At 35.2% G+C, this 22,181-nt stretch overlaps 1 protein-coding gene across 1 annotated transcript in view; it reads right to left on the bottom strand.

The window, feature by feature from the left end:
• Positions 1 to 22,181, bottom strand: part of ADAMTS19 (ADAM metallopeptidase with thrombospondin type 1 motif 19) — a 130,176-nt gene that overhangs the window by 27,528 nt on the left and 80,467 nt on the right. Inside the window, exons 11-17 of the mRNA XM_058043872.1 lie at positions 16,873 to 16,974; positions 13,969 to 14,099; positions 12,241 to 12,410; positions 9,127 to 9,254; positions 8,329 to 8,449; positions 6,277 to 6,357; positions 636 to 793 (exon numbers count right to left, since the gene is read on the bottom strand). Of these exons, the coding sequence (XP_057899855.1) occupies positions 636 to 793; positions 6,277 to 6,357; positions 8,329 to 8,449; positions 9,127 to 9,254; positions 12,241 to 12,410; positions 13,969 to 14,099; positions 16,873 to 16,974 (891 nt within the window). The remainder of the gene's footprint in view (positions 1 to 635; positions 794 to 6,276; positions 6,358 to 8,328; positions 8,450 to 9,126; positions 9,255 to 12,240; positions 12,411 to 13,968; positions 14,100 to 16,872; positions 16,975 to 22,181) is intronic.

Raw genomic sequence — 22,181 nt, 5'->3', positions numbered from 1 at the left:
AAGCACAACAGAATGACTTGATGCACTATTGCCTTTCAGCCCTCCTAATGGATTTGCTAGAATAAATTAATTAGAGCATCCAGATCAAGCCAATGGAAGAAAATATTTTGCTTTATTAAGAAAATTCCTTTAATGTAAAAGATTTTAATTTTATGAAGTCCTTTGCCGTTACTTCTCCACTTCTCCCTTTTTCTTTATGGTGGCTATTAACTTTTCCTCTCCTAAACCGAAATGCATCGAAATTCTACTTTTTTCACAGAGAATTTGGTGATTGCAATTCTGAAATGGTGATGCTGTGCTATAGTCTGCAAGAGATTTCAGAAAAACACCTGAAAATAATTTGAATTTCTCTCCTTATCTGGAACATCAGCTTTTTATGACATTTGTAGGAATGCTGAGACCTTCAATGCTGCCTCAACAAGATAAAGATTGCTCTTGGATTTAAATGCATTTTTTTACAACAAGGCTGACAGACCTCTCTCTCCTCATCCCCTCCTTCCCACAATCATAGATACATATGTAAACACAAAATCAGGTATATCTTACACAGATTTTATTCTCTTGAGGAGTCTGGAAAAAATATTAGTTACTATCCTCTATCATAGGAATCAAGTAAAAAAACTGAATTGTCATACCAGTAAATGTAAGGGTGATGTTGTGGGACCTTTGGCTGATATTTTCTCCCAGAGACCTCTCCGAACATAATGGACTGTGGTCCCAGCAATATTGAATGTTCCAGAATGTTCTATCTTCCAATCACTATTGATTGACTGTTTTCCAGCATCCCTAAGAGCTGCAAAATACATGAAAAAAAACCAATATAAAAGGTTCCTGTTCAGTAGTGATTTTCTTCTCCTCTCACTTTCTGTTCAGATAATTTAAAAAGTAGGTGAAATTCACCTAACTCTGATTGCAAAGATATTTATTGATCCTACTTTACATGAACTTCAGTTGATATGTGCTTCAGAAATACATTCTGGAGGGAATGCCTGGCAAAATTGTGTGTATTTAACATTACTTCAAATTAATACTTCAAATCAGCATTTTAATGCCTGAGAAGACTGACAGACTCTAGCATAACTCACAATTGAAACACTGAATTACTTTAAGGCAAAGGGAACTATATTCTGTGTTCCCAGGGTGGCCATTTCTATAATCCATAAAAGCATGGCAAACACAATTTTCACATGGGACTCTTCAAGATTTGTGGACCTAAGCTAAAACTTGAAAAAAAAAAATTCTACTTAAAAATTCTTTTCTCTCTAATAACTACACTTGCCTTTTTTGCACCTTAGAATTTGATAAGACTTTACACACTTTCACCATGTAATTGCATGCTTCTAATTAATAGGAAAAGCTTCTTCTTTTTGGCTGAATCATTCTCAAGTTGATCTAATTTATATTTAAAAATATGATCAAACCAGACAATATATATTCCATACACTGAAAACAAAGAATTCTACATAAATAAAATTGACATTTTCTATAGTAAATGAAATAGATTCTTCAGTAAATTATTTGTAATTTTATTTTATTTTGGTCCATTTTATTTTGGTATAATATTTTATTTTGGTCCAATTTGTTTTGAATAATCATGTGAAGTAGACTTGAAGAGATCTTCTGTACAAGAAGTTTCACATGTCTGACTTCACTGAAATTGCATGTTTGGCATCAGATTGTTGTAAGAGAACGTCCACATGTTCCAAAATTTCCCTTTTTAAAGTTGTAAGTTAATGTGAGTCATTCCTGTGATCATGTCCTCTCCTATTCATATTTATACTGTTATGTTTTGTTTCTATGGGAAACAATGGCAACAGGCCTATGGGCTGGCAGGAATCCAATTGAATAAGACACCACTGAAGTGTACAACTGCAGCACTGTGTAATAGATATTAAGACTATAAAATCCATTAACACTGTATAACAGTCTTGTACTAAAAAGAACCAGTGATTCTACAAGATTTAAAAACCAGTATTTTAAGGTAAAGCATTCAATTATTAATGGTAATTAAGTTCTATTCAGTGTTCAAACTGTTGGGGCTAATCCTCTTCTCAGTGGAGAAATTAAAGAAATACACTCAAACATGCCAAGGTCCAGCCGGGTCATGCTGCTCAGATGGAGCAGCATCCTCTCCCCAGAGAGCAGCAGAAATCATTCTGTCTGGTCTTTAAAGTGAATGCGTGTGCCATAGCATGCAGACATGCGCAGGAAGCTGGAATCCCAGCTCAGAATACAGAAATATGCCAGATCTTGCATTTTCTGCTTTCAGATTCCTCATATGAGTCACTGGTCTTAGAAAAAGCCAGAAAGTGTGTCCTCAAGCCTTAAATGTGGATGTGGATTTGGATTCAGACAGTGCAGCTTCTGTTCTTGACTCTGTCACACCCCATTTTGTAAGCAAGTTCACTGAGTTTTATTCCATACTGCACATATATTCCTATTTTGCTTAACTTTTGACAGAGGATTTTACTCTGTACAAGGTAACCCAAAATAGGAAGAACATTCAGAACACAAGATATCCTCTCTCAGGTAATTCAAGCAATAAACCTACACCTAAAAACACCACCAAAGAACACTTGGACTGGGAAAGCCTACCACAACTTTAATAATGTAACCACAACCACAATTTCAGTGCTAAACCAAGGGGACTAATTACAGCTGTATCTCTTGAGCATAAAGCAGCCATCACAACAATGGCATTTAAGTGATGGTGATGAGTGCTATGTATTTTTTAATTACTGTGCCAAGACTATACACCTGTCTAATTTTAATGAGGTGTGAGAGGATACAAAGCCAGACATGCAACAAATCAGTCCATCCACTGCATTTCCCATTTCTCAGTGGGGAGAAGCAGTACCCTGGTTCTGGTCTTCCACTTGGTAAATCAGTACCTACTAATAATTTGGTTTTCTTTAATATGGACAAATCACTCTACTGTATTAACTTAATGAATCTTGTTTTCTGCTTTGTTCAAAATATATTCATATTTCAAGAAAAGTGTCAAAATGATGTAATTTTGACTGACCCTTACTTTTCTATAGAAAATGTAGAAATCATCTGAAATTTAATTCCAAATGAAAGTACAGTCACTGATATTTTTTGTCAATGAAGTAATTGCTTCACTTCCATTCAGGTTATCAGGTGTCCCTTCAATACATATTAAGAACATTAAGACTTGAAATTTAAGTAATTTTTGGAAACAGCAGGGCTAAGGCTGACTGATTGCTAGTTGCCAGTGTCCTCTTCATTATCCTATTCTCTTCAAAAATAATGCAACAGCCCTTGTTCTTCAGCCAGTGGGCACTACAGCAGGCTGCCATGATTTTTCAAATATACTTGAGAGTGGCTTGATAACTACATTAGCCAGCACCCTCAGGACCATGGGATGCATCTCATTAGATCCCATATATTTGTGTATGTTCCGGTTCCTTGGGTGGTCTTAAAACTGATCCAGGATGGGAGGAACATCATTCCACCATTCCCTGCCCTGGTATTGAGGGACTTGAAAGATGTGGAAAAACTGTTTACCACCGAAGCTGAGGCAAAAAACTGTGAAGCACTGCAGCATTTTCCACGCCCACCATCATTAGTTTTTCTTGTCTTATTTTTCAGTGTGTGTTGTGGGTGTATTTTATTTACTATCCCCTTTCTGACTAAAAACCTGTAGAAACCCTTATTAACCTCCTCAATCCTTGCCAAAATCAGCACTATCTGTGCCCTAGTTTTCCTGAACGTATCCCCACATATATGAGCATCATCTCTATATAGTTCCCAGGACATATGTTCCTCGTTCCACTGCCTGTGCACTCCATTCTTACACTTTGTTTTTACCAGAAGGTAAAAACATTCTCACCCATGCTATTCTCCTGCCTTCCTTGCTTGATTTCTTATATGTTGGCATAATCAAGAGCTTTTGCAATCTAGGAAAAATTATTATCCTTAATTGTGACTAAAAAGTATTATCCTAAATCTTTAACAAGCTGCTATCCTAAATCTTTAATGAGCTCTGCTTTGCCCTGGTAGACCCAAGGGCAGTTTCCCAGGTGCTACCATCTACCAATTCCTTAGACAACTGAAAGTTCGCTCTCATAAAGTCCTGGCTTTAGTCTTCACCTGGCCCATATCCCTAAAAATTATGAGTTCCAGCAGGGCATGATCATTGCAGTCTAGGCTGCCACCATCTCTCTAAATAATTCATCTGGGTTGGGAAGAAATCAATAAGGTCCAGGAACACCATTACTTGGGCCTATAGTTTTGATTAAAAAATTATCCTCAGTACACTCCAAGAGTCTCCTGGACTATTCACAGGTTGGTGTGCTGTTTTTCCAGCAGATATCAGGTTAATGAAATTGCTAAGCCAGATCAAAGACTGCAAGCATGATGATTCCCGTAGATGACGTAAGAGCACTTCATCAACAGACTTTGCTTGGTTAGGCAGCCTGTTGTAACCTACCAAAAAAGAAGTTTCCTTTCTTGGGCTGGTCTTTATTTTTTACCCCTAGGCTCTCAACCATTTCCTGATTTCCTCTATAAAGGAAAGTTTGAGACCAAACAGAAATAGTATTGGCCTGTATTGACTAATTTCAAGTACAGAACCAAGTATGGTGCCACATAACATTAGCATAAAGAACTGTAAAATAGAAAACTTGAAACATGAAAGACTTTAATATATTTTACATTTCAAATTTTTAACCACAGCATGTGAAGAATCTTGTTTCTAAGATTAAAGTCTTAAGTTCTCACCTCAAAACTTTCATTATGCTATGCCTATTCAAAAACTATTCCTCTGCAATTCAAATTCTGATGCTTTCAAAATAACCTAAAAATGAAGAAAGTTTAAATACCTTGTGCTAGCAAAAAAAAAAGGTGCAACAATACAGGTTTTAATTCAAGATATGGCAATCAACCTGTTACTGGGTCCCCAAAAAGGCTTAAAAAAAAATAAGTTGTAAGCCCAGCAAAAGATATTGCACACAGAAATACTGGCAGAGCCTCATTCAGATATAAACCAGTAAAATTAGTGAAAAGAAAATTAAAGTAACAAGAAAATAGAAGCTAACTGGCAACTTTCACAAATGAGCATCATGAGTGATATTATTTCATGGACATAAAAAAAAATTTCACTCTTTTTGCCTTTTGTGGGGCAAGGGTAAAACCAGTTTGCAGCTCATGAAGAAGGAATAAATTTCCCTAAACACAATGCCAGCATTTATTTATTTATTTTTACATTATTCAAAAAATAGAAAATAATAGTATTTCTATTCCCCACATATGTCAATAGAAAGACAAACTTCAGTTATTGTTTTAACACTCTTACATATCCATGTCTGTGGTTCATTGGGGAACAATTAAATATTCCAGATCTCTAAATGTCCTGGGAAGGTGCAGGCCTCAAGGCAAACCAGCAGTCACCCACTAATAACCTAAACTATCATAATTAAGATTCACCAACTTCAACATTCTCTCAGTTGAAGTACTGAGAATACTCAAACACTTCTTTAAACATAAATATTTATTATGAACATAACTAAGAACAGTGACCAAACCAGGGAATTTTTCATATCATTGTCCTACTCCTCATGCTATGTCTCTCTCAATTTAAATTTAAGCACTGCACAAAACAATACCAATTATGAAATCTCATATTTTTGCTTAAACCCTGTAACAATAATGATAACAGAGTGTATTTTCTTACACAACTTCTTTAGACCTCATTAAAAGAGAAACACTTTTTTAATCAATGAAAGACAATTTCACTTAAATGGAAAAACTAAAAGAAAAAAATCACTGTGATTAAGTTTGTCTATTCGAAGATTCAGACAATTCAAATTAGTGAAAGAAATACTTTTCTGCTTTTTCAGTCTAACTTTAGAACTTCTGTTTGACTTTGTTAGTGAACTTCTTTATGATGCTCAGTGTCTGCTTTTCTGAGTACAAATTATTTTAAGTTTGAGCACAAAATTCTTTTCAGTAGTTTTAACATACTTTCCATATAAAAAATTGAAAATGTGCAAATATACATATATATACACAGACATTTTTTACATAATCTAAATACAGTGTTTGTAATATTCTCTAAAAAAGATGAGACAAAAGTCCAAAAGAAGACCTATATGAAAAATGGTTCTGTAATAATTTCTTCAGTTCCTTAGACAAGTTCTTCACAGATCTATTTTTCTACTCAGAGCTTTGTTGAATGACAAAGGCATGTTTAGCTTGTACTTTTCAATGTTGAGCAAAACAGGACATTAACGCTAAAACATATACAATATTTACCTAAATAACTGTGAGCTGGTTTTTCTTCCACAACTTTGATTCTTCTTGCTCCTGCAGGTATCACCAAAGCTTCCACATAACCTAAACATGAGACCAGATGCCCCAAGTTAAGTAGAAAAATAGAAAAGCATAGAAAAGTATATCTTGTATGCTTTCTCATTTCTTCTCCCTTATTTTGCTCCTTAAGGGTAGCACATTATAATTTATATAGCAGTGCTTTGAAGATTCTTCCAAATTGAAGAAAAGCTATGGAACTGTGTATTATATGTAACATATATATATAATGCTACATAATTAAAAGAGTACGGCACAGTAAAACATAACAAGAACTAGTGAGGCTTGGAGACTGGGGCTGGAGCCAGTGTAGCTATTTCTAGATAAGTGGTTCTGTGTCATCATGACCACAAGATGACTGTAAAATAATTCCAACTTCACTCAGCATGTAAAGACAAATGGCATGATGCTAAAATCTAAGCATCCTCCCACTACTTGGTTTTTAGTTTGTTTTATGTATCTCCTCTCCTTCTTCATGTAACATATTCAAGGCCTGTTATGATAGGCTTTGATTTTGAAATCTACTTATTTACTTCAAATTGAGATTGTCTCTTGCTAGTGTGAGACTAAGAGAGGACGTTGAACATTTTACTTCAAGTAAAACTCAGTGAAAAGGCAACAAAGGTGGAAACCACTACAGGCAGGAATGTCATTAATAAAAAAATCCCCTATTTTAGATTATCTAGGTACATTTCACAAAGGGAAAAAATATTTTATCTTTTATTATGTGTAGCTATGTGATATCCTACAACAAAATACTTAGCATTTACAATACTTTTTCAATAATCCTGAAACGTGAAAGTTAAAGCAGCATCTTTCATTTCTGTAAGAGATAATAACACTTCCTCAATATTGTTTACAGCTTCTTGAGAAGCAAAATAACTTACACAAGGGTTAAGATGGCAATACCACAATACTGAGGATTGACACAAACAAACTTGAAAGTGTGTGGATATTCACATTAGCCATTGAAGAGAGCTGACATAATGTGATTTTATTAGCAGGAACTGTCTTTGCTGGTTTTTTATATCTTGTAGTCCTCCAGACTCATCTGGGGTTTGGGATGCTTGATTTGCCTTACATTCTGCTTCAGAGGGCCAGACATAAACATTTGAAGACTATGCGTAACTTTCCGCTCTTGCCTAAAGTACTATACTTGAGTCTGAAATCCACTGAAGTCCTTTATTTTTCTAAGACACGCTGTCTGCTTATAATTACAGTATTTTTGTTGTGATTTACCTGCCACCTCTAAATTCTACATATTTTTTACTCAGGAAACTGAAAGTGTAATGGCAAACAAATTATGATAGTTGGTCAAATGCTGTTTCAAAGAAAAGATACTTGTGTACATGGTGCAAGATGCACATTATTAGGATTTCAATTCTCTACTCTGTCCACATTATTGTGCTGGAGCCAGTAAGCTATTCCTATTAACAGGACAGATCACAGCAGCATTTGGATATCTGATGTTCATTTTGCATTAGAAAACCTATTGGCTTGTTATCATAAGTTATTATTAAAATAAAATAATGAGTAATGAAGAGGTATTAGACTTCTTCATGCAGTTGCCTTTATGATTTTTCACTGCCTGGCTTAGTTTGGTAACATTGCTCTAAATAAAAAATCATAATTTGGATTTTTATTTTGAAGAACACTAAATGAAGCTAAACACTAAAAGAATTTACAACACACTATTTGCTAAAAATATAAACCCAATTTCTCATACCCCTTAAAAATCAGTCTCTCCTATGAAATAGAGTGTATCTTAATGTAAGATCTTTCCTTCATTTTGCAAATGAAATAATGTGAAATAACTTTGCAACAAATTTGAAAATACTTATGGACTCTTATCCTCAATGTCTTACCATCTTTAAAAATCTGGATCTAAAGCTCTTACAAGGAGCTGCATAATTTTAAGAAACATAGCTTTTTTAATTTCCCAAGTAATCAAAAAGCCATTTGTTTCTTTAGAATTTGAAATAAACAAACAGACATTACCTGCTCCTCTGGTATGGTTAAAATCACCTTTAATAACTTTGCATGACTTTCCATTACCATTGCATATACCACAATGATCTTCACGAGCCAGAGACCCTAATATACCATCACAGCCAAATTTCTATGGGAGAAGAAAATAAAAGCTATTGAGAAACAGGCCAAGTTTTTCATAAAGTTGTTTTTAGTATCAGGTACCTCACCCTTCCTCAAGATGCCTAGCCAGCATGACCCAGCCTTGCTGAGAGTGAGGGTTGCACTAGCTCATGGCAGAGATCTGTCCCATAGAAAATTCCCCTGTGACTTTATGCAGAGCGCTGCATTCACTCTTCCTAGGTGGTGGGCTAACTCTACCAGCTGCTCTCCAAGAGAAACTTGCAGAAACAACTGCAGTCTTATCTCCTGGTGGGACCTGTGGCACATCAGACCACACTCCACAGGTCTTCCCACTAAGAGAACACAATGTGCCTCTCCTGCTTTCTACTCAAAATTTGGATGGTTCTTTGCTATGCCCACAATGGTAAAGTGCCATTAATGTCAGGACTTATTCTGAATAGGGCATAAGCAGGTCCAGAATATGTAAATATAAATTATACCCACGTTTTGATCAAAAGCATTCAGTTTAACAGAAATTAAGTTTACTCAAGCATTTCCACATTACTGTTAGATACATTTCTATGAATTAATATCAGGGGTAGCTTGACAACAGCCTAATATGAAATAAAAATGTTCTAAAGTCTTAACACATGTGTATGCTTGGTGTGTGCCTGTATACCCAGGTTCAAAACAATTAACTCATACCTGGCATCTACCATCTGCACAGACATCTAGCCCATGCTGGCCACAGGACGTCCCATCCATCACCTTTTCTGTTAGAAGAACGGGTTGATCCTTTCCAGCCGGTGAACAGAATAAAGCACACGGCTTTTCTGTAGCAGCAATGGGTGGAAAAACGTGCATTATTAGAAAAAGGGAACTTTAGAAATACAGAATTATCATCAATATGCTTGTTAAAACTGATAATTGCTTATGCATGGCATGCAGCTACATTAGCATAAGAAGTTATTTTACACACAGGGAAAACAAAAAAGATTTTGATCAATTTCTTAGCTGTTTAAAAAAACTTGGGGTTTTTTCTTCCTAGAGCATGCTGTTGCTATAAACTTGGCCTACACTGTACTCATGTCATGCTCATTGTTGCAATTAAGAATACACACATTACAGCTGTTGCAATATTTTGGTTGTAATCTATACTTTTATTCTCCTATATTTTTGTCACACTATAAATATTGGTTAAAAAAGAAAGTTAACACTTTCCAGACTTCCTAACTCTGCAGGTCAAGGAGAAAAAAATGAAATAACTGACACACCATTGGAAGAAAAAGATATGAATTTACGAAGTTCACATTAAAAAAAACAACAAAAAATCCCCACAAAACCCCTGGAAACATCATTCCTAACATTGTTATGAAGTTCAAGCAATTTTCCAATAAATGCCTAAAACATTCTGTAAATAACTTCTAATTATGAAAGAGCATAAAAATGTAGTAATATCCTATGTATCCATGTATTCCTAATGGCCACATCATAAACAATGCAGTTTGTCTCACCACTGTGAAAGTAACAGCAAATAAAAGAAACTAAGTCTCTCCTCAGTGGTCAACCAAGTACAAAATGACAGGATTTTTTCATCTCTTTGTTAGCAAATGTACTTACTCAGAACTTCTTCCTAAATCTGTTGCAGATTTTTAAAAGGATAAAAGTCAGTCCTGAGCCTGAAACTGATTTCACTTGGATACAATCTATGCCACTCTGACTTCATACTGACTTCTAGATTCCTGGAGTGCATTTTTATTAGTAAATTAAACAGTTCCAGGAAACATTCAGGGGCACTGGAATTCTACTGTCTATACAGCTGAACTGTAAAACAGTCTATGCCACATTTTTTTGCATTTGCTAACTAGCACCAGCTCAGTCTAGACTGGAAATTGCTATCTGCAAAGGACTGTTTTCAAAAAAAGTAGTTTTAGCATGCAAAGGAGCAGAAAAGTACAGACAGAGGAGTTTTGTGCCAGCTGACTTACACAACACAGAGTGGTCTGGGCACATTTAAATTACTAAAATTGACAGAGCCTCAGGGTATCACTAGAGGACCAGTACAAACAGATGTGATCTCTTCTGCCAGCATGTGAAGCTAGTCAGACACAAGCCATCTCCAGCTGAAAAGCAGCCTGAGTTTGTGCCCTCTGCATTCCAGTTATCCTCCTTAAACGGTAAACTCAAAGTTCCCTGGGGGCTTTAAGCAGGTATCAGCATTTTTTAAAGGAATACAAGATTGATGACCTAAACATTATTTTAAAGACACTGAACTCAAAGAGACAGCAACTAAACAGCACCAGACAACTTCAGCAGACTACAGGAGATCACATACAGCAACTATTTTGGACATGGTGCACAGTTAGTGTTAACTAAGAGAGCAAACAATTAAGGATTTGAGAATAATGTAAAATGGGATACAGGCATTATCTGGCTGGTCCACTTTTGTTTCTCCTGAGGGACACCTTGAGATAACAGGATCACTCAGAAAACAATTAGATCTGTACTCATTAACATGGCACACGACAGTGTCAAGATTTTTTCATTTGAATTAAATAATATTATTCAAAGCCAGATAAACATTTAGATCCTTTAGGATATAAAAAAATGTGTTCCTGTGCTAAAACAAAATGTAGTTAAAAAAACCAAACTAATTGACTTGATAAGCACCTTTGTAACTGTTGGAGAGAGTTCTTTTTACAATGAAATGAGCTAACATACAAGCCTAATGAAAATAGTATCTAAAGTTTTCCTTTGGCACCTTGAGAAAAGGCTTAGAAGAAAAGAAAAACACTTCTCGAGTTAGACATATAATATGTTGATAGCAAAAACAGTCTTCAATGCTTTCTAATGTTTTCTGATAAATTATTTCAAGAGTAAAAATAATTTACAGTAATGAACTCCTTAAAATTTGGTAACACACACTTATAGTACTGCTGTGTCATTCCTGGGTTTTCTTTATTACAGCTTGCTATGATTTTGTGAAGTTCTCAAGTCAACTGTTTTCATAACTGATGTGTTTTTGTTGTGCTTTTTTCTTTGTTTGCTTCTAATTTCAATAAATTAAAACACAAGAATTTACAGAAAATTCAGTGAGGTGGAAATTACTGTTCAATGTTCCAGTAAGAAGGAATTTGTTTTCTTAGTCACTGATGTTTTACACCAACATTATTGTTGCAGATAATGTCTGACCTTACTATACTCTCACCTGAGCATTTTCTTAATGAAACAGTATTTAAGCAAGATTGTTGCACAGAAGCATGCATACAGTATGCCAGGACTTTGTATGCAATAGGTACTAGGATTTATAGAAATCTAACCAAAGTTTACAGCATACAGTATGTACACACTGCTGCCAAATCAAACACTGATATGTAAAATACTCCCAATTTGAAGCTTTCTCCTTCCCCAAAAACAAAGGCTCACAACATCAACATTGTCTCTTTGTCTTTGTAGGTAAAAAATATAACTGATATAGCCATGTTTAATAATGGAGCATTACTCCAGAAAGCTGTATTTCTGAGTCACTTCATTCTACAATTCTAACTAAAAAGGAAAAAGTTGACTGGATTTTCATTTAAATGTAGTTATTACCTATTAAGTAGGACAAATTCAATGGAAATAAAAGATAAAATATTCTAGAGCATACAAAAGTATCGCGAGATCTTGTCTGTGAAATTAAAATAACTTACCAAAAATACTGTATTTGAGGTTTGTTTGTTTTAGTTTTAATTACATCTTCCTTGATTAACCACAATATCAACAAGCTGGAAGCCATTTAAACAGATTATAAGAACAAGGGAGATAGTTCACACTTACCATCATCAATGACAGCTTGCCACTGGTGCACATGCTTCTGATATGAAGATCGGACACTGAAAGCTTGGCACTGCCAGTCCCTAAAGGCAGGCACTCCAACAGGACAAGAAGGATTTTCACATACCCTATACTGCATTGTGGGCCCATGACACTGTCCTTCAAGGCCTGAACTAGAAAAGATGGCATAAATACAACCCTTTACTGTTGGCAATATTTTGTCAAACTTACAGTATAGTTTACTTATGGTAGACACAAATTAAAAATAGCAGGGTTTTTTGTTGACACTTAACATTCAGAAATCACCCATGAAAAACTGAAGTCACAGAACAAAACACGTTTGCCTTCTCTTTGTACCGGTTACATTACATATAAGGAGTGACGGGTGCTAAGCCACAATTTACATTTAGCTGCAAGAAAGCATGAGGACTAGCAGGAGTTCTGTCAGGAGAGCCTAAGATACAGTTTTGATAAAATTGAGATTTTTCTCTATCTGGGCTGAGCCAAAGGGCCTACTGAAAGGAAGCAACACCTGCAGATTTGCTACCTCTCCTTTTCCTACAAGTGTGGTGTTACGGGGTTCAGACAAATGCTTTGTTTCTCTTTGGTCACTCCAGCTGCGCTTGCAGGTGCGAATGAACAAATGCACAAGAGAAAACTACAGAAACTGGAGCTCATTATTTGGAACCTTCCCTGGAAAAATGAATTAATGAGCATGAAATTAAGACATCCATAAATTCTAGAAAGAGCTTTAAGCTGGGGAGTATAGCTTAAAAGTGGTGTTTAAATGGCATGAACTATGAAAGAATTCTGCATATCAAAATTTCTGTTAAATCCTCATGCTTTTGTATAGCCATATACAACTTTTCCTCAAAATTCTTTATGCAAATTTATCTTTTTTAAACCCCCTGCCTATTTTACAACAAAATCTGCTACACAGTTTTCCATAATTCATCATTTTCCCCCTTGTTTTATTCTTTTTTTAAAACAATTGATTCGAGCCTTATCCACTCTGGACTAGTTTTCCCTATACTTGCCTTCATTACGCCACTCTGTTCCCACTCCTATGCCTATATTTTATTTTCTTTTTCACTTGGTGTATAAATGACACCAAAAAAAATCAAACTGGTACCGAGTAATTAAAAGGAAAAGACCTTTTAGCTGGTCACTGAGATACAGTGAAACAAAGTTCATTCAAGTGAAAAGTAAAAGCCTTTATCCCCAAAGGCAGAAGGTTTTCATTTTCACAAGATAAGGAATCTAAATTCTGTTTCCAGATAATCTATCTAAATGTCTGAGAAATGTCTATCTAAATGTCTGAGGGCAGAAAGATCTCTTCACCAAACCTTCAGTTCCTTGGTTTTGCAAACGAGAAGCAGAAGTCAATCTTCTCAAGTTGAAAAATTTAAAGACTGGGATTACACACTAACAATCTGCAAGTCATAAATTTTAAATTTAAGTTTCTGTTGCTTCCTCAGGTGAAGCTTACAAAGAAAGTTTTATTCTTCTGTTAATATTATCCAGGGTCTTGACAGAAGCAGAAAAGATGAAAAATAGTGTTGCCATGCAATAAAATACCTGAAATACGCACTCTTCTAAGTGTTTTTCAGTATTCATAAAGTATTAATTGCTTAGAAAAAGGCCAACTAAATCTTCATGGGGTCCTGCTCTGATGTAAATTTTGTTCAGAAATTCTGATGAACAGCAATGGAAACCTGAACTTGTTTTTACCCAGGGCATTTGCGTTGTCGACTGCTGATTCCAGTGTTGCAAGTGCGGCTACAAGTGCTCCATGCGCTCCACTCCCCCTCCATGTGCTCCGTGAAAGAGGTCCGATTGATACAGTCTCCAGCCTTGCACCACTAGGTAAAAAAATCAGCTCTTAGGTTAATAAATCAAGGCGTATGCAAAACAATTCACTTCTCCACGAGCCCACAGGAAGCACAACATAAACATTTGGTTCAATACATCGTTTTCAGATATATTCAGATGTATTTCAGATTTATTTGAGTCAGATATATTTTTGCCTAGTACTCTCCAAAGCTTTTTTACCTGTCCTAGTAAATGCAACAGTCAGAGACCTTTCTCTGTTTCAGTGGCCAAGGAGCAGGTTCACTTCTTGTCCACAACCTCAAAAATAAGTTCATTTCCAATGAAGGATACCTCCTTCACTGGAGGTGTCCGTAATATGCTGTCTCCCTTCATTTTAGATCGGGCATTGCCTAAGAAAGCATTTTAGGGTCCAGCCCAAACCTGCTGCAGGGATCACTGTCCAGCTGAACTGTGCAGATGATCACAGCACAGTGTCCAGGGCCATTTCAGGACTTGCTCGGCTCAGCATGACAGTTCCCACCAGCAGGAACTTCATCGTCCCTCATTATCCAGTGACAATCTCAACAGAAAGACATATTAGAAGTAATAGAGGAAATGAGATTTTATTCACCATTTGTATTCAAAGATAAATTGGAAGCTTCAAAAAGCTGATGTTGAGAAAGTCTAGAGAATTTCTGGCATTTATTAAAATAGTAATAAAAAAATCAATGATCTTGCATGCATATATAATTTACTAGGAAAGCTGCAATTTCTCACTCAAAAATTTTCCAGTCACTATTGTTATGCTTTGTAACCTATGTCCCTATCTCATACAAATCACCATAAACTCTGCAAAAATTAGTGCTTTATCAAATTACACCAACTTAATATCTGTCCCATGTATTAGGAAATAGAGGAATTCTCCCGCCTTAGAAATTTCATGATTCAATGATTCAGCAATTACAAAGCAAACAATCATCAGTTAATGACATTAACATCAGTAATTTAACTAATTTCTTTTTACTTTCTGAACTGTTGGCAAACCACTGTTACCAATGGATAACAGACTTCCCAAACAAGCCTTGTACTTGTAGCAAAAGAAAAGATGTCGCTAATGCAATCAAGAGACTTCTGTTTCTTTTAGAACATACTTCTGTAAGTTTTAATGTCTATGCTGAATCTTTACCTGGTAGCCTTTTCACCTACAGTTTGAAACTGGTCTTTACTGATCAACTGATGTTAATTTTCTCTCTTTAATCATCACATTACAATGAAGGCATAATTATTCCACTTTTAAAAAGTCTTCATGTAGGCGGTCTCAAACTTTACATTAGATTTACAACCAGAAAATATAAATTTTGTAATGCTCTTGGATGTTTCAAACCAGAAATGCTCATATACAATTTAAAGTTACTGCTTCAGATAAAATACAAATTTTTCTATTGCGATAGCATCTGCTCTCTGTGCAGCCTAAGGGATTTTTTTAAATTCTTGACTTAAACCCCAATCAAGTAGGACGCTATGCAAATGACATTTCCATCACTTCCTAAGACCCTAAGATGAGCACAAGACAACAATACTTATTCAATATAATAATAAGTATTGAACAATACAAGATCAATAAAAAAACACCAAAGCCAGTGACCTGTGTATCCTAAACCTCATCCTGCACAGATAATAAAGCAAATAAGAAGAATAATTCTTTCTTATCCCCTGCCATGTTTTGGTAATGAATGCATAGTTTTCTACTGCTGTACATAAATAAGTTATCTCTTTAGCCTGGCTCAATAAGCTGTTTTAATTACAATCAGTAATTGTGTGTAATCACCATAAGAGGTTCTGCTTTCTTATTCCATAGCATGGGCAGGCCAGTCTCAATGTAAAAATTGTGATATCAAACAAAACTCATGTCTCTTACTTTCCAGGTATTGACTTCAGACAGTATCAACTACGAACTTTATCAGAATCAAAATATTGAAGCAATTGTCATTATTTTAGAGATATGAACAGAAACACAATCCGGTTTTCCTTTAGCATGTTATCTGAACATTTGATATTAATTGATTGATTTGATTTTAGGAGAATGATGAGAGTCTTGGTGAATGTAATATGACTCAAAGAGTTAATCACTCCTGTGGGAAATGGCTGTCAGCACAGTATCTTGAAAATCTCAAGACATATGTATGCTCTTTCTCTGTTTTCTGTTTGAGGTTATTTATATTCATTTACAGATATATACAAAGATCACAAATAATTTTAACTGGAAAGCTCTTGAAGGACAAGTCATCTAAGTCTGATTTAATGTGTCTGTGATGGCATGTTTTTAATAGAATTTTTGACTCTTAAATGTGCATGGGATTACACTCTTTTACACCATATTTCTTGATAACACTTATGCCGAAAGGTTTAAACAACTATCTATCAATTCCTTCAAAGAGACTATTTCTAAATCTTAAATCATAGCTGAGAACTCTACATCTTTGAAAGCTTAAGTTTCTATTTACAGTTGGAACAGCAACAATTGCATTCTATTCATAAATATGACAAAAAATGTGAAAGAAGTTGAAATAAAACAGCGTAAATATTAAAGCATCTGTCTCTTTGGCTAACCTTTGTTTAATTCACTGGTTTTAGGGAAATGTTCTCGTTTCATCTCTTTATTATAAAATATATCATATATAGTACATGCAACTGTATATAGCTTATTTGTATGGTAATTGAGGTAAGTAGGAACTTTAAAGAACAACAAAGAACTATTCTGCTTGTTTCCTTGAATGCTAGATGTTTGGTATAATTAATATTGCTTTTCCACCAGAGGCATACCTTTCCAGTGTCACAGTCTGTTCCATCCATTGGTGGATCCAGTTTAGTTTTGCATTCCGTCTCACTCTCCACCTTACACCACAACCCAGTGCAAATGACATGCTGAAAACCAAACAAAGAGCAAGCACAAAATTACTTTCTGCATGCAGTCCACTAATGTTGTCTAAATTTACTAGTTTGATGGTATTGAAATACATTTGAAGACATATTAAACATTAAAAAAAAAACAAGTGGGCAGAGTCGGCTTCGACTTTCATTAATTGTGCTTCTCTAGGACTTCCAGATCCCTCTTGTTTGTTCTGCCCCAATGACTGCTGTTGTCATGCTCTTCAATAAGTCATAATTCCTCTAGAATTCACTTATCACTCTAGAAAAAAATTCCAAAAGCCATCAAACTTGCTCTCCACAAAGAAGCCAAAAGCTACCTGACAAATGAAATATTTTTGCTGGAAAGTAGAGAAGGGAGATGACAGGGGTGCAAGTCAGCAATGAATTTTAGAGATGGAAAGAAAAGCCCTCTGAAATATCAGAACAAAATACTTTTTACTTTACTCAAAAGAAAGCCAAGCCTTGCAGGATGCTGGCTCACATTTCCCAAATTTCCCTGGCAACTTTCCCTATTTTTTGCCTGAAAAGTCTTCCTTCTCCCATGGTTTTCAGTCAGGACTGCTTTCTCCCTGCTGTTTGTTCCCCCTTAGTAGTAAACCATGTGGAAGTGAAGAGAGGTCCCGTGAGGCTGAACGGTGTCCTGAGTATTACTGCACATCCACAGTGATCCTCCACAATGGATACTGCCCAAAGCGGGGCAAGAAGGATCAGGAGAGGGGGAGGTGATGCAAGCAGGATAAAAGATAAAGAACAGCTGGGTTTTTTTAAAACAGGGCTGCCAGAAGACCTGCTTTTTCTGAGTGAAATGATTTGTTGTATTGGTACACCCAGTAAGAGTCTCTTTGCCTTTTTACACTATGCAGGAAAAACTTGTCATAAATCTTATGCTACCTTGAAAAAAGACTAAGAGCAGACAAAACACAATTCAACAAATGATTCTGTTTGAACCAAGGAACAGGGCAGTTCCATTGGGAGTCTTACATGTAAAAATGTCTGTAAAATCAGTTATCAAAAAAAGAAAAAAATCAAAGATTGTAGAGGTCTGAAGCATTTTACGGAAACAAGAGACAGGATAGCAGCAGTCAGACTCACTCTTGATTCACTCTGCAGCAGTTTTTTGCTGAAGCTGAGCTAACAACAATCAGCTTATGTATGTCTCCGAAACACAGCTACAGAAGTCCTGTCCTGTTCCTGGGTAATTTTAGCAAGCATTTTTCAAGTAACAAACTCTAATTTCTGTTCTTCATTGTTTTTTAAACAATGTAGATGATGACAATAGTAGATCAGATACAGTATCAGATGTTCACGACAAAGTAGGAAATGAAAGACATATCATTGATAGCACTCCGCAAAAATATATGTTAATTTAATTGTCCTAATTAAATTTTTTCTATAAATATCCTTAAATCTTCAGTTATGAGCAAATACAATTGTAGAAAATCCATCCAGATTTATCCAAGTTTTCAAAAAATACAGGCAAATTTTCTCCTGTGACATCACATTTTTAGGTATATTTTTTTCCCCTAAACACTTTAAATGTATGCTTAATTTGACTTGAATGTGATTGCAGAATGGCTTACAACAAACATTTCTTTACAAATCTAGAAATAATTCTTCTAAATATAGAGAGGCAGTAAATCAGATTTACAGGGCTTTGGGTATTTTGAGTACCTAAACACAGAGACATACTTGAACCATGTAAACTAAATCAAGAAAATCAAATCAACACTCTTTTCTTGCTAATGTACATTTTATGCATCTCATATTTCTACAAATACTTGTATACCACCTCCCTTTGAGCCATGACCTAACTTCCCCAAATAAAAACTACTTTGGGCTTTAAGTGAACTGCATTCTAAAACCACTCACTTCTGCTAAAATAAGCACTCAGTATTAGACTTTAATATTCCCCAAACCCAGGAAAAAGGAGGTATGGAATTACTAAAATTGGTAGTTTACTTGCAAGTTGGTTTGCTTTTTTTTTTTCCCCTAGGCTTTTCATTCCAGTCAAATCACAAATAGACTCTTTAGTTACTGTTCAGACTCTATTTCTGTTGCAGTGGTATGAGATATGGAGATTATTGTCAGTATCTCTATTTTGACATTTAAGGATTTCTGCATAAGGCCAGGGAAAGACTGTAACACACAATATGGGTTTTTCATTAGCAACCTGCAATGAAGCAGATCCAGACTGATTTGGAAGCAAACAGAAATATGGAGGAGACTTGTGAACTTTACAGCTACTTCAAAAATCAGGGCACAGACTTCTACACTAGGATTTTACTCCTCTTAAAAGAAACTTTCTTCAGGCAAAATACATATAGCTAAGGTAATATTCACAAAGGTTTACCAGTTATCTATGATAAGTATTGTTTAACAGCCATCACAGCTTTCTAGATGAGCCAAGGGAAAGAACAGACATTGGAGATTTAAAACTTATAATTGTGACATTAGCCTATTCACAATCTGTAAAATATTTTTTTGTGTGTACACTGGAAAACAAAATATTGCCAAGCACACACAAAGGATTTTTTTTTCTTTTGAAAGAATGTGTTAGTCATGAGTTATTAACAGCAAAATCTTGTAAAACAGAACATGGAAGCCACAATGCATTACAGAGGTCACTCCAGTTTTGGAGTTTTGTGGAGGTTTTGTGTCTGTTTCTGTCTATTTAATTTATTAGTAAGGCAGCTCTATGTGAATCAGAAGAATACATTTCCAATCATGTGAGCATAGGGAAAGAAATTTCAGTTGAAAGGAATGACCAGAGACAAAAAGGGAATTTTAGAACAGTATTTGTGCAAAGTCAAGATTGTTTAAAATGTGGTGGTTGAGATGAGGACAGATATTTCACCACGACTATAGTGTTTCCATTACTTTTCTACTTTTCATGTGATCTTTCCCTGAAATGCCTTAAAAATCCCCATGAAATATAACCAGTCTCCTACTTCTTTGCAAAGATCACAGCTGTGTTATGACAAGAACTGTTTTACTGGAACTGACCACATAGCATTCACATCCTGGACTTTAATCTTAAAAGCCAGTATTTAATAGTTCAACAATTGCATTAAATTGTCAAGTTTTACAATCCTGTTTAATCATCAAGAACAACTTCTGGACCATGATCTCACTATCCGTTACGTGAAACAATGTTAGGATCTAATTGATTCTTGCATGAGACATCATGGGCATAAAAGCAAACTTGGCTCCCTTACAAGGTAAGCATGGAGACACAGCATAAATCTTGAACCTGAAGATCCACTCATTCTTTTCTAGGGTCTAAAAAATTTTACCTAGGATATAAAAAAAATTGTCTTTGAAATGAAAATGAAAAGGAAAAAATAAAGTCACCATTTATGAAAGGGGAGTAGGAGGGCCTCTCTTAGGAAAATGCAGGAGTAGGACTGAGTAGCTCCTTCAGTTCTTTGTTTCATTCATTAAATTAAATAATAAAGAAGAATTCTTGATAGCAAGGGAACATCACTGGCACCAGCAGCATTTCTCAGAGGTTGCCATGTAATGCAACTGTGAAGTGCAGTCCTAAATTACTACTTAGTAATAACTACTGTAGAAAATTGTATCTCAGCAGAAATGCACTATTGATTGTACCACTGATATTTGTAGAATAAAGATTATTTTTCATCATTACTCAATTGTTTTCTTAGTTAAATAGCTGTTATATGTTTCCTAATGTAGAAGACTGTATGGGACTCTGTTCATTAAATAATCTTCCAGCCTCAAAAAACTCAAGATTGTGACACAGTTCATAATTTATCTTTTACACGGTTTTACTGAAGTGCATGAACTGTTCAGCAAGTAGAACATGCCCAAAAAATCCTGAGCTATAAATTGTTGGATTTACTGACATTTAAATGAACCTTAGAGGAGTGTGTTTCTCTCATTTCCTGGCTTGCGGACAACAACTATAACCATAATAAACTTCCAGTTACTGGCAGAGTAGGACAGACTATACAGAGATTAAAGGACGTAGTCTGGATATCATGGAATATTCAGTGATTACCTATGCATAATTAAATAATTATTGTAATAAATTAATACAGTTCTTATGTAATATGTAATGAAATACTGCATTCAACTTAGAAAGATATTCTAAATATTGATTTCTCCAACGGCAGCCACAATAATTTGTACAGTCAACACAATGAAATTTGAGTCATCTTCATATTAAGTAAAATGTAATTAATATTGCAAGGTTAGACTCAACATATTTGTTACTTATATCTAACATGCTTTTATTTCTGAAGAAGACAAAATTAGCAACCAAGTAACTGTGCTTCACCAATAGATGATGTTGATGTTGCCCAGTCCATGTGCTAGAACTCATGAAATATTTCTGGAAAGTTTAAATGGTCTGCTTCTACCTAAATTCCAGCGGTAACTTTTTTTTTCTTTTCACACATATGAAAAAACCATGTAGAAGAAGGACAACTTTCTTATCCTCTGGGCTGTACTCTATCCATTGCTCTGAGTTTCCCCTTCACCACAGAAATGTTATTTCTATTATTTAGAAATTCTGTGTCTAACTGGAGCAGCAGTAAACTTCCCTAACAGAAGAGATAAATTTAAGACCACAGTAGGGAACAAAAGAAGAAGATTTGAATATAGAGCCTAAGCTTTCTGCAGTAGCTCTTCATGTCTAGAAACTGAGCATCAAGTTTCCTGGACTTTTTTGTTGTTGTTGTTGTTGGGAAGAAGTTAGGAGTGTAAATTTTGCTTAGATAGAAGAATACAGAAGAAAATCAACAAGGTGACTTTACCGAGGTCGGGAAGGAAGCTTTGGAAAAATTCTTTTCTACTCTCATCATGTTTTCTCAATTTTGTCCTTGGTGTCAATTATTCATTTCTAATAGATCCAAGGTTCTTAAAAATTCATTACAGTAATTTCTTCGTTCAATATTTCAATATACAATTTTCAGTTTAGGGTTACCAGTTTTGTAGAAGATTTTGGGAAAACTGCAGAAGATTCTTCCCATTGCTGTCTTCTCCACAGATGATACTGAGCTCCTTTTCTAACTGTTAAGACCATAAGGTCATCAGGTAACAAACACATTTGGTTTTATGATGAGAGCTAAAATTAAATTGCAGTTTATCAGGAAAAAGCATAGTTGAAAAAACATAGGCCTTTTGTATTGTCTTACTATATTCTTTCTTCACAGCAAACTTGGATTATACTTGGATAT

This window comes from Melospiza georgiana, chromosome Z, assembly GCF_028018845.1.
Source record: "Melospiza georgiana isolate bMelGeo1 chromosome Z, bMelGeo1.pri, whole genome shotgun sequence".
Lineage (NCBI taxonomy): Eukaryota > Metazoa > Chordata > Aves > Passeriformes > Passerellidae > Melospiza > Melospiza georgiana.
This window is presented reverse-complemented; position numbering and strand designations above follow the sequence as displayed.